This window comes from Daktulosphaira vitifoliae, unplaced genomic scaffold (assembly GCF_025091365.1).
Source record: "Daktulosphaira vitifoliae isolate Bord-2020 unplaced genomic scaffold, ASM2509136v1 Scaffold_5, whole genome shotgun sequence".
NCBI classification, from domain to species: Eukaryota; Metazoa; Arthropoda; class Insecta; order Hemiptera; family Phylloxeridae; genus Daktulosphaira; species Daktulosphaira vitifoliae.
The window spans coordinates 28,300,265-28,313,276 of NW_026099576.1; the positions used below are offsets into that span (position 1 = coordinate 28,300,265).

General features: G+C 24.3%; 1 protein-coding gene across 4 annotated transcripts in view; it reads left to right on the forward strand.

The window, feature by feature from the left end:
• LOC126908561 (orcokinin peptides type B-like) overlaps window positions 1–13,012 on the forward strand; it is a 32,621-nt gene that overhangs the window by 15,383 nt on the left and 4,226 nt on the right. The window contains exons 1-3 of one of the 4 annotated variants that reach the window (XM_050690740.1): window positions 2,010–2,173; window positions 8,671–8,746; window positions 11,025–12,046. In XM_050690740.1, the coding sequence (XP_050546697.1) occupies window positions 8,671–8,746; window positions 11,025–11,485 (537 nt within the window). In that variant the 5' untranslated portion in view covers window positions 2,010–2,173 and the 3' untranslated portion in view covers window positions 11,486–12,046. Of the gene's footprint in view, window positions 1–2,009; window positions 2,174–6,427; window positions 6,578–8,670; window positions 8,747–11,024; window positions 12,047–13,012 lie in introns of those variants that run through there. The other 3 variants (XM_050690739.1, XM_050690738.1, XM_050690741.1) reach the window with 3 other exon arrangements.

The window sequence follows — 13,012 nt, forward strand, 5'->3', positions numbered from 1 at the left end:
ACTAATTGTATAAAATATGTGTTTATGTCAGATCTAATGAGTCTAAAAGTTTCAATTTCATGGTTCTGACGGCTGAAATGAAAGATAAACTTTTTGTTATTGCCTTAATCGACTGAATAACAATAGAAGCGTATCAGATCATGTATAGTGTTTGTTAGATAGTTATCTTGGTGAATTTACTATCGTGTAAATATTTGAAATGTTATGCTAGTAGATCGTGATTATAGATCAAGCGTTAAGCTTAATGGATGGTAATTACCATAAGAACTCTAGATAGACGCGTGTAATGCAATATTGTGTAATTAATTTATTAATATTTATCTAAGCTATCTTAAGTAACGTTTTGCTGTAAACCAAATTGTATCGCGAGAGTATTAACTATTAAAAGTTTGAACTGTTACCTTTTGGTTATGTCATGAAGGTTTAGAAAACTTAATAATAATTTGGTTTTTTACCATTTGATTTACTAATGAAGCGGTTAAACATATTGTTTTGAGAAATTTTATTAATAAAATAATATTATTATTTTATTATAATATATTACTTTAAAATATTATACCATTTTTCTGTATATTAATTTTGATTTTATATAGACAGCAAAAGTTTGTAAATCATAGAGCGTACTATTTTATATAATTGTAAGCGTTTTAATTGATACTCTACTGTTATCTATCAAGCAAGTTATCATAAATTGAATATATTAATATTTTAACCTATTGATCTATAAGATCAATAAGAACTTTTCTAGGAACAAAGAGTATGTTTCCATTCAATATAAATATGTCTGTTTAAAGGAGCGCTACGTGGTAGAATTTCTCGTGATCTAAACATAGACAATACGTTTATTATTTTTTCTGTTACTGAGAAAAAGTCACGTACTGTTCAGGTCAAGATAAATGAATACTGTAATTGAATGTAAACTAAATTGAAACAATTTGAAGGAACAAAGTAACATTGGTTTGGTAATGAAGAAAAACACAATTAATACCTTTAGAAAACCAATGGATACTATTACTTGGCACTGAGGTTATCTAACTATTTTTACAAAGAAATATTACAAAAAATTTAATTATCTAAACATTAGTTGAGTATTTTATCATAAATAATACCGATAATTTTTTAACTCGCTTATTAACATCGAAATACATGGCGTGTAATAATTTTTTTATTGTTTTGTTTCATAAATATTTTCAAGATATGCCTGCCGTCTTCTAAATGGACAATTTTTTAAAACTAAATTATTTTCTTCATTGAAAATTTCTAAATTGAAAGTTTCTATTAAGTGTTTGTACAAGTAAAATTTCGGCTAAAATGATAAATAGTTAGGAGTTTAAGTAACTTTTAAATTTGAAAATAAGACTGTTATATTTTATATTTGATTAATTCGGTGTGATTTACGCTTATAATATGGGAATAAAAAGCTTCATCGTAAACTTGTTTTGACTGTGAGATGTCTGCATTAAAAGTTAATGTTAACTGGTAGCGAATACAAGTCTCGAAAATACGCGAGTGCCTGTTGGCTGTTAGTATACTATCCTGAAATGTTCATAATTATTTTACATTTAGATACTCTAATTCTGTTTTCTGCAATGTCGCTGGATTGAATTCACATTAAATTTGAAAATTAATTAATTCAAAATTAATTTATAAATTAACTTTGAACAAATGTGTGAGATTTATAAATATTTTAAGTAATCTGTTGAGTAAGTAAATTAATATAGAAATTGATAACTAGGTTTTTGTGTAAAAAAATAGAGAACAAATATAAGGTGACCTTACCAATGCATGAACAGTTAAGAGTATTTCAAACTTTGAAGTTCTTTATTAATCTATATATTTTTTTACGATTGTAATGTTAATAAATATTTTTTTTCTGGAAAATTTTCTATAATAATAATAAACAATATTTATATTTAACTAAAACAAAAATTTTAATTCATTATTAAATGTTGAAAATTGGAATTTTCCAGGGAATGATATTACATCATAAATTGTGATATTGAATAATTATAGTAGGACTTAATTTAGACGTTTTCTTTGTTATAAAAACTACTAGTAACAACTTTTTATGGAGGGATGCTATTGAATGCGATATGAGGACAGCTGATGTGGGAAATCGTGTCAAGTGGAAGTTTAGGATAAGGGTGGCCGAGTCCAAATAGTTAGGAAAAAGGTGAGGAAAAAAAGTAGAAGTTATATTTGTATTATCACTCTAAAATATTAATCTTATAAGTATTATAATGTTTAAAATTAATTGTAATTAAAATTTCTTATGTACTTGTCGTAATCTAAGAGTTTTCGAAAAATTTCACTGTAATCGGATCAAATACTAGTAATAGTATTTTTAAAGAAAGCTAAATTCTCAAAATATTATTAGGGTGAAATTTTGTGAAGTTAATATAGTATTAAAAAGAAGAAGTAGGAGGAGTAACATCATTTTACAATCAGATTTGGCAATTTTTTAGTTAATAACTCAGTTGTGTTCATTCTTTTGTGATGTTACTCTATATAAAAATGTATATATAAAAAATAAACCATTAAATTTTAACAAGAACAAGTTTTTTCTATTGTAAGTGCAATAAACGATTATTTAATAAAATAAAAAACTAATCATTGTATGTATAACATCATTTAAATTTTATTTTTTTGTATCGCAAAAATTATTTGGAAGTAGAGTTGATACAATATATATGCGAGGTGTGCCTTTACACAATACTGCACACTAAAAATGGCCTCGCAAATAAAAATTTGTAAGTTTTTAATAGTAATGGGAGCTTTGAAAAATATTAATGCACTAGTTCTACAATTTTTAGCATTTTCTATGTTAATAAGTTTGTTTTTAATGCAGAAAAAGGAAGTGATTTTGTCTACTATAAATGTTTTGAAGGGTTAAATCTAGGCAATAAAATTTCTAATAAATAAAATGTATTTCAATAATTAAAAATATCCTCAAACTTACAATACATATTGTTTTATTTAATTACCTCCTCAAAACTCTGAATTAGTAAAAGGTATAATTAATTTTTGTTTGGTTAAGTTTGAGAAAAAAGGCTATGGCATAAATGCCATAGCCTCCAAAAATGTAACACAGTCGCATTTTTTCAGTACGTAATAACCTATACTGTTCATAATAATTTTATGAAATTCAGATCAAAAATTTAAACGTCCGCTATTATTAAAAAAGTAACATAAAATATGTATTTTTATGTTATTTTAATTAATGTAAAGTAAACAGATGATTTATGATAAAATGGAAAATTCTATTTTAAAATTAATTCTTTCATAAAGAAACTTCGTGCTCAATCAAGTTTATCCAGGTTTTATTAATAGTAATAATTATCCCAATGGACGCGCTAATAATATTATCATTTTCATCAACTAGGTAAACAAATTTGATCGCGAAAAAATATTTAAAGTAAAACTCTTTTATGAGTTGAATTATATTAAATATAAATATATTTATAAATTCTTGGTAAATACCCGAAATCTTCTATTGAAGATATTTAAAAGATATTCATTCGATGTTTAATTTAATAGATTAATCTGATTTATTATTATATAAAGTATTGAAACTAAGGCAATTAGTTATAATTGGAAACCACAGAACTTATTTTTTTTATTTAATCTACTAAAGATTCGATTCGTTTTGTTTTATGATACGGAACGTCTCTTTTACATCACTTTTAATGTCTTTAGAGACTTCTTTTGAATTTGATCTATGATTTTTATTTTTGACAAAGTCATGTATGCAAAAATAATGTTCACTTTTAAGTACATAATAAAATGTTTGTAAATGATTGATATGCAAATTATAAAAATATTAAACACATTGTATTATTTTTAAAATTGTTATAATATTATTGGTAATTTTAAGTGAAGTCATTACGGGTTGTTAATTTCGCATTTATTATTTAAATTATAACAATGGAATGCATTTAAATATCTTGTTTTATAAAAATTTAACAAAACAAAAATGTAATGATATACTATTCGTTAACCTGTTAGCTATCAAACATAGCCTTTATTTTCATGGTATCTCTGGTTACTCTAATGATTATCCTTTATCCGGTATGGCGAAAATTCAAGGCTAAATATATTTTACTGGAGGACTAGGTTATTTATAAAATAAATAAAATTGTAACTAAAATGTCAATGCCCAATAGCTATATTTTATTCCAAAAATTTATCAAAAAAAAATTTAACATTTAAAATACAATGAATGTATAAATAATTTAACTTTTACAATTATGTAATCTCAAGTCAACGAGGATAATTGAGCTAATGAGAGAATTGAGCTGTCGAAACTAAACAAAAAGTATAATTTTTGTATAAAATATTGTGGTTTTTTATGTTGTTATTTTTCCTTAAATTTTTTATAACTTTAAAAAAATTAACAAATTAAAATAATATATTTTTATATGAGTGCCTTAAGTATTTCTCTTTTATTTTGTATATTTTTTTATGAAAATCTAACATTTAACCTGCCCACAGGAGTGTACAAAATATTTACTTTTGCATAAACAATTTTAACTAAACTTTTGAAAATATTCTAGTAATAATTTGATCTTCAAACATATGTCAAACTGAAGATTATTTACATCATATAAGTTTTAAACAGAAATTTGTCCCAACACCTTCTAGATGTAAATTCAAGAAAAATTTGTTTTGATGTAAAAAATAACAGTTTTTCTTGTTGTAATTTTTGATTTCAATTTTTATATATAGAATTAGAGTAAATAGATACTTACTCTAATTATGAGGGGTTGAATGGGTATTTAACCTATTTTCTTTTACAAAAAATTTAAATGTTACATTTAAATGCTAAGTTTTTAATGATAATCCAATAAATTAAGAGGAAAATTACAATTTCAATTTTGTGACTAAAATTATTATTGACTATTGAAGGTCAGGATAAGAAATTTAACTTTCTCCTTTTTTTTTTAAATCTATAGTTACATTTTTGAAACACTTTAGCCATAGTGGTAACAAATATATAACTACTTTAAAGTTTGTTATAATTTCTCCTTAAAAATCGCAATATAAAATATGGAATACCAATTTTACACCAAATTTAATTTACATATTTATTCATGTACTATATTTATATATCATAAAAATATTAATCAGGTATAATTAAAGAAATAGACGTTTATGATTCTTTTATAATAATCCAATAAATCCTTTTAAAAATGAATCACTATCTGCAAATTTGTATAAAAATGTTTTTTATATAGTGATATAAATCACGGATGATCCATATTAATTTTACTAATAAAATAATTTAATGTGTTTTAAACTAACAAATGCATTTTAAAATTATTTTTATGTTCTCACTGTTTTATAATATAATGGTAATTGTTTACACTTAAAAAGATAAATTTTTTAGTTAAATTTTAAAAAATCAATTAAATTATTATTTCGTGACATTTAGAAAAATAATGCCTTACAATAGGTATGGAATTATAACATTTTGGTGTAAATAAATGACACGATAATATCTGTATTCTCGAATTTTATGATACTTTTTCATTGCACAACTTTTCAAGAAGTTTTCGAACTTATGTTACTTTTGAATATAAAATCTACATAAAAAGTGTTTTTTATGTCGATAGTCCTATTTTTGAGTTATATCTTTTAAAATGTATAATATTATTCTATCGCATATTACTGTTCCCTTACAAAATAAATAATACATTTTATTAATAATTAATGTAACTGATAATCAAAGCTTTTCTTTATAACCAGATTTTTTAAGTAAATAATTTTCATCAAAAATCATAATAATTTTATAATTATTATATAACTTAATTATAGAATAACTTATACTATTCTTCCGGTATTTTTCATTTTTAGACTGTTTATACATCTTAAGTTTAAAATTTTATAGTATTTAATTATAAGAGTAAGTGAACAATAGATATTTAACAACTGTTAATTAAACTGCATGCTTAATTAAAGACCATTGATTATATCGAGAGTTATAGGCACAATAAAATATTGTTGTTAACCAACAAATAACAACTTTACAACAGTTTAAGCCTACGAACAATAAAAAAAAATATGTTTGAATAATCAATTACTTAAGTAAGCCTGAAAAAACCAACAATAAATTTAGGATTTTGCATAGAAACGCATAATTAACTAATTTGATTTCAAATTTAGGGAATACAGTCAAAGATCTTCTTCTTTTATAAATAACTTGCTAAGTAACCATACATTCGATAAAAAATTTGACTACCTACTTTAATTCTACATACATTTATTGAAATGTATAAACACTTAATGATAATCTTATCAGCTAAAATGGAAGAACATATGATAAATGTACTAAAAATCAAAGTAATAAATAAAAATGAAACTTTAGCTTCAATATTTAGTTTTATTCTCTGAATTAATCAACTATTTTAACTAATTACTTAAAGTTTATAATAATAAATTTACCTTAAATAATCTTAAACATTTATTTTTTATCGAGATAGCCATTTATAAATGTGATAAATTAATTTTAATAGTTGACTCTCATTTATAAATCATTGTAAGGCTGGATTACTTCTTTATTGCATTCGATTTAAAAAAAGTGGGTTTAAATTATTTTTCTTTTGTTATTACAGAATAATTGATTAGTTTTTGTAGAAATAAAATTTTCAAAGAAAGATAATTTTTTTATTGTATGACTCATCTTATAGTGTTAAAGAATTTATATAGAGAATTTTATAGAGCTTAATATTTTATTTATTGGTGAAAATTTTCATTATTTTCATTCATATTTATTTAAGGATAATTTAAAAGGGTAAAATTACGTTAAACATTAAATTTATGTTAATTTCAATCAAAGAACCAGTTGAATCTTTATTTTTATAAAATGTAAATCTTGTATAATTTATTCTCAAGTAATATTTTATAATAAAAATACATAATGAAAAATTAGAACAAATATTACAGTAACAAACTTTTAGTAACTTATGTAAATAATGCCATAAATCATAATAATGTGTATAAGTAGCTCTACTAACTCAAGTATATTGTTCCATTATTAAAAGCCATATATTTTATTTACTCAAGTATTGTTACGAATACTAGTAAAACATACTTTTAATTGGAACGAATGAGCATTAAAACGTTGTCAACCAAAAGTACCAAGTAAAATTAATCAATTATTGTTTCAGAAATATATGAATATTAGCCCTCCATGGAAAAAATATGTTTTCATACTATAGAGATTATCAGAAAAAGCTATTGTATATACCATATTGAATTTTTTTAAAGTTGCTTATACCTCACAAAGAAATAATGTTTTATCAACTCTGAATAATTAAATTTAATATTATCTATTATTACTAATAATAAACAATATTGAGGCGCACAGATTTTGGCTTCGATACAAAGCTTAAAGAAAATATATTAATTTTACTATGATATGTTTTTTCTTTTTATGTCTGTCGCTACTTTTTCTGAGCTCTTATTGGATCGATTTCTTTCAACAATACATAAAAATATCACAAATGGTATCTAGTCAAGATATTGCTCTTAAAAATTGAAAAAATTCCCTCGTACCGGCAAATGGGAGAAATCTCCAAAAAAATTACAATTTTTAAAATCGGTAAATATTGACATTGGACATTTTCTTTCCTTAAAACTGCCATGACATTTTCAAAAATGAACATTTCAAAATATATTTTTTATATAGAAACTAGGTATTCTCTTTCTTTGATATAAATTTTTTGAAAACTTGACATTTACCTGGCCACAGGAGGGTAATTAAAATAGCAATTTTTTCAACTTAACTTTTGAAAAATTTCCGGAAATAATGCGTTCTTTAATCACATGTTAAGTTAAAGTTTATGTTATGCATCATAAATTAAAAAAATTAAAATTTACCGACAACTTATCCTCTATGTACAAATAGCCGTCGAAGTTGAACAAAAAATGTAATTTTAGTGTAAAAATCACCTTTTATCGTGCTTAAAGTTGCCATAACTTTTTGTTTACTATTTGAAATACTAAGGATGGTACGAGTTCATTTATAATGAAATATATCAAAATTTATGTTATAAATTTTGTCTACAACAAAATGAATAAACTATTTATATATACAAGACTCTATTTGTGACAACTTATGGCATATAACATTTGGTGGACACATAACATGTTTAATAAACAGTTAATGTGTATTTTAGTGATCTATTATCTCCTATATACATATAAGATAGTATATAAAAGTTTCATAACCCAAATGAAAAAATAAATAAAATTTCGGTTTAATATTTAAAATCGAGTTTTGATACCGAAATCACAAAATATTTTAACATATTTTCATATATAAAAGTTAAGGTAATCGATTTTTGAGTTAAAAATGTTGATTTTATGTATCAAATTAACAAAGGTACTTTAGAATTCACTTTTAAACCATCAGACAGAAAAAAGTCAGAGATATCGAGAAGTCTCAGTTTTGCTCCTCATTCCCCTATTGGAGGTTGTGATAATTTTCATACTAGTTGACATTCAAAGTTTTGCCTTGAAATACTTTTTTGTTAACAAGTGGTTCATAACATGTGTTGTTTGTATCTGACATTTTTAGTTACTGCGCTATGTACTCGTTTAGACATTTATAGTCTAAATATTTTTTAGTTGTTCAAATTACTCTTAATTAAGTAGCTTTTTTTTCTGTAGATGGAACGACTTTCCAGTGATAATAGTTTTTCACCTCTGCGAAGTACGTCTACAAGAGATTTGGAACGATTTATCGGTGAGTACTACACTTGTTAGTGATGCATGAAAGTAATACACAATGAAACCAAGCATGGCCTGCATGATCCAACCACTAATAAATAGTACATCATTTTTAACTTACTAATTGTTTAAAGATAACATTGAGGCTATTATTCAACGTTCATCTAGATTGCAATCGTATCCTGTAATTTATAATCTGTTTTATGGTAAGCACATTTGCAGTAGATATATAACAGAAATAAATGAGTTTATTATTGATTCTATAAGGTCTATATGACCCGTATTCTGTAAATTTAAGACCTTAAAATATAAATGGTATCTCTTTTTATCCAACTACAGAAATTACAATTATAATTTTACTATTAGTTGTAACATTAATTTTTTTGGGTGAAAAGTATATTTTTAAGTACTGAAATCAACTTTAACAGCGTAAAAGTTTAATGTTTTACCACAAGTAGGCATTAATTAACTTGAGGGTTTATTCTATATAAATTTATAATGATTGGAAACATGCATTATGAAAAACTACTTAAGTCAAAATGATTTTTGAATTCTTTTAAATTAAGACTTTATATTATTTAAGAAGAAGTTCACCTACTAATTCTATATTCTATTGTACTCATTAAAATGTTTTTAAGCCAGAATTTTGTTTGTAAATAATTGAGTATTAATGAATGGTCGGGTTTAACAACTGTTTAAAGTAAACTTACTTTTTATGTTAGAATGGAGATATGAATATCAATTACTAATCCATTAATTTAATATTTCTTAGACTTTCAAAAATGTAAACCTTTTTAAAGATTGAATGATAAAAATATTTTCATTATGCTAATTTGATATCTATAGATTAAAAAAATTCACTGATAAAATTTAATAAATAATAAAATATTTAGATAGGGAATTTTTACTAGATTCCTACATTTAATAGAAGAAACACTTAGAAACAAATTCATTTGTCGAAATTATGCCATCATAATAAGGTCATTTTATCAGCTGACAAGCAAATGTCGTCCATCAAACATGCAGATTCACAGTTCATACAATAATGGCGAAATTTCTCTGTCAAAATACTCGTTCATATTTTATAACATAAAAGAGGTAAGACGGGCGCCGATCCCCTGGAGGTTAGGTCCGCCTTTTGATTTATGCACAACTTTTAGAACAAAAAAGTAGCCACCACCTGCAGTGTAACAGCACTACAATCTTCCTGCTGCGGTTGATGTCGAATTTAAAGTGTTTAGAATATTTTTCTTTACCGTTTACAATGAAGTAATAAAATATGTAAACTTTAATAAGTACATGACGCAATGCATTACATTTGAAATTGATATAGCTATCGTTACAAATTTTATATAAAAAAAAAAATATTCATTCAAATTTTATGTGGCTGTTTAGTAAAAAAAAAAAAACTTATATTTCAAGCGCTAAAATATAGTAGTATATTGAACTTTAATGGCTTTAGCTTTATTGGCGTTTTTCTATTTTAACAAATGTGTAATACTCAAGACCAATCTAATGTCTATCATGTTTTTCCTTATACTATTGTTTTTTATTCAAAACTGATGAGTGTACAAAAATAAAAAGTAGTATACAGCGAATACTTGTAAAATAAAGTACAGACATTGATATTTGAAAAAACATGATTTTATGTGTATTCTGAAGTACAAGTTCCGTTAGTTATCGCTGATTAAGATTTGGCTTTCGCCGTGTTTATACTATCAAATTTTTATTTTTTTATTCAATTGTCAACAAAACATAGAAAACAACTTAATGTTTTACAAACATCTCATGTTTGTGTTGCTATAGTTTTGTTTAAAAGTCATCAAACGCTTTGGATCGATTTTCGAGCTAAAGGATGTTTATTTTTATACAGTCTGTATAGTTAGTAATATTTTCTCAATATATTCGTTGTATTGTAAATGAATTCAACTTGCAAATTTCATTATGTCTCGTTGGCAGTATGATAAATATTTACAACTTTAATCCTTTTAAATCACGAGAAGATCCAAAACTTAAAAATTAATAATTCATTTTACGCACAAGCATTTAAGTTGTCCCTATGATTTTTTATTCTAGTAATAGTTTTTTTATAGTATAATATTCAATAGAGTACCAAAACTTAAAAAACATAAGTTCACCAAGTTAAATATGTGTAAAATATTTGATTTTACTGGATAAGTTTATTTTAAAATGCTGGTATAATAGAGTTAATGTTTGAATAAATGAACAATTTTATTGGGAGGTTGGATCAGTTATCATTGGTGGGTTTTTTCTCTAAATTGTTGGTTTTACAGAGATTTGTGGAGATGGTAACGATTGCTTAAAAAAGTTGGAAAAGATCAAACGTGGTACACTTGATCGCTTAGACGGTGGTCATCTAGTGAATTCTAGATCATGGACACAGCAATCGGCACAGGGCAGTAAAAGTAAAAGAGTGAAAGATCTTGAAAAAAAGTCAAGTCAAATTAACATTGGCATGCGAGGAACATTGGATCGATTAGGTGGCACTGTGTTTGTCAAACAGCCAATTCGATTGGGTGGCACCAGATATGTTAAATACGCAGTACAAAACAATAATAAATACAATATACCGTTTAAATATCAATGGAACGATCTCGTTGAATCCGATACAGCTATCAGTGGTTTTGGCGAAGATTACTATGGAGAACTAGCTGGGAGCAGAAATAATATTGATAATTGTTGGGACTGCTCGCCAAAAGAAACTTTAAATTCCTACAGTTCTATATTGATGTAGTTGTTTAATAATTTAATAATAGTGTCGTACAAAATCGAGTTTTGAAATGTACCGTTGTAGTAAATTAAAGATATAATTAAAATATTTTGTTAGCAGTGTTAGTATACTATAGTAGCATAACGTCCACGTATTGGAGAACTATTTGTTATTCTAGACATTATCCATGTTTCGTGTAAACAAAAACCCAGTAGAGTATGTCATAAATATATAAATTGACATTGTATTCTTCGTTCATTGATAAATAAATACAAAAATATTTAGACTTAGATATATATTAATATACTACTTTAAAAGTTTAAAAAAAGTAACTGTACAAAATTTAAATTAAAAAGAAATATCAGATTGTTATTGATTATTTTGTATAATATTTTCGACGAGAAAAAAATCAATTTCATTTTTTGTCACTAACTATAGAAATAAAATTCGTTCAAAATGGTATACGTGTTTATAATTATATCTGTTGTTTAATTAATGATATTTTTCACAAGAGTTCAACGTATGGTAATATGTTAATTTACAATTGTGTTATTAAGTGACTTTAGAACTACTAATATTTTGGATACTTTAAATGAATAAAAAATAAAATCGGTTATTTTTTATTACAATCAGATTTATTTTTAGTAATTTTTATCTTGTGTTCATTAATTTACTTGTAATAAAAGCGTATTTTTTATTATGCGACTTAAAACAAGTGTCAACATTGAAATAAATTATTATTTTGTAAACAGATGGATTTTGATAGGGGTAATAAAAATATGTTTGCATAAAATGTTGTTTGATTGTAATTTATTTCAATTCAAGGATTTATATGAATTTTAGGTTATTTTTTCGAGTTTATCGTATAAAATATTTAAAAAAAAGATGTGAATTTTAATAGTAGGTTTAATAACAAAATAAAATTATTTCTCTGTAAAAAAACTTTTACAGTGAAATAGTTTGCTATATCTATATATTATATAATTTATCTTTTTACGCAGTTCCTACTCAAAACTATTGTGAATTATTAAAAAGGGTTGGTATTTGAAAAATCTAATAAATGTGGCAGTCATTACTTTTTTATGATTTGTCCATCAACATTATATAGCTAAAAAAGTAACCAATCATTATAAATTATTTGAGTTGAGATTAAATCATGATAATTTGACTGTATACATTGAATTAGTTATCTTTGCATGATTACTATTAATACGTTAATTAACAGCATGAGACATTGTACATAAATCAATTCACAAATGGGAAAGCATGTAATAATCCCTAAAAAAAGCATTGTTAAATGTATGATGAGCCACGTTTTCAATTAATTGGTAAAGGTTTGTATATATATATATATATATATGTATATTTAATATTTAATTTAGTCGTTAACAAGAAAAACAGTGGTTAATTTCAGTCGATTGACTCTTAAATAACGAATAAGTAATCTATACAAATAAAAATTCTCGTTAATTTTTTTTGAGTTAAAACTTAGAAGTTTAAACCATTGTTAAAGGTTTATGTACGGCATGCATTATATTTTTTTGATGATAT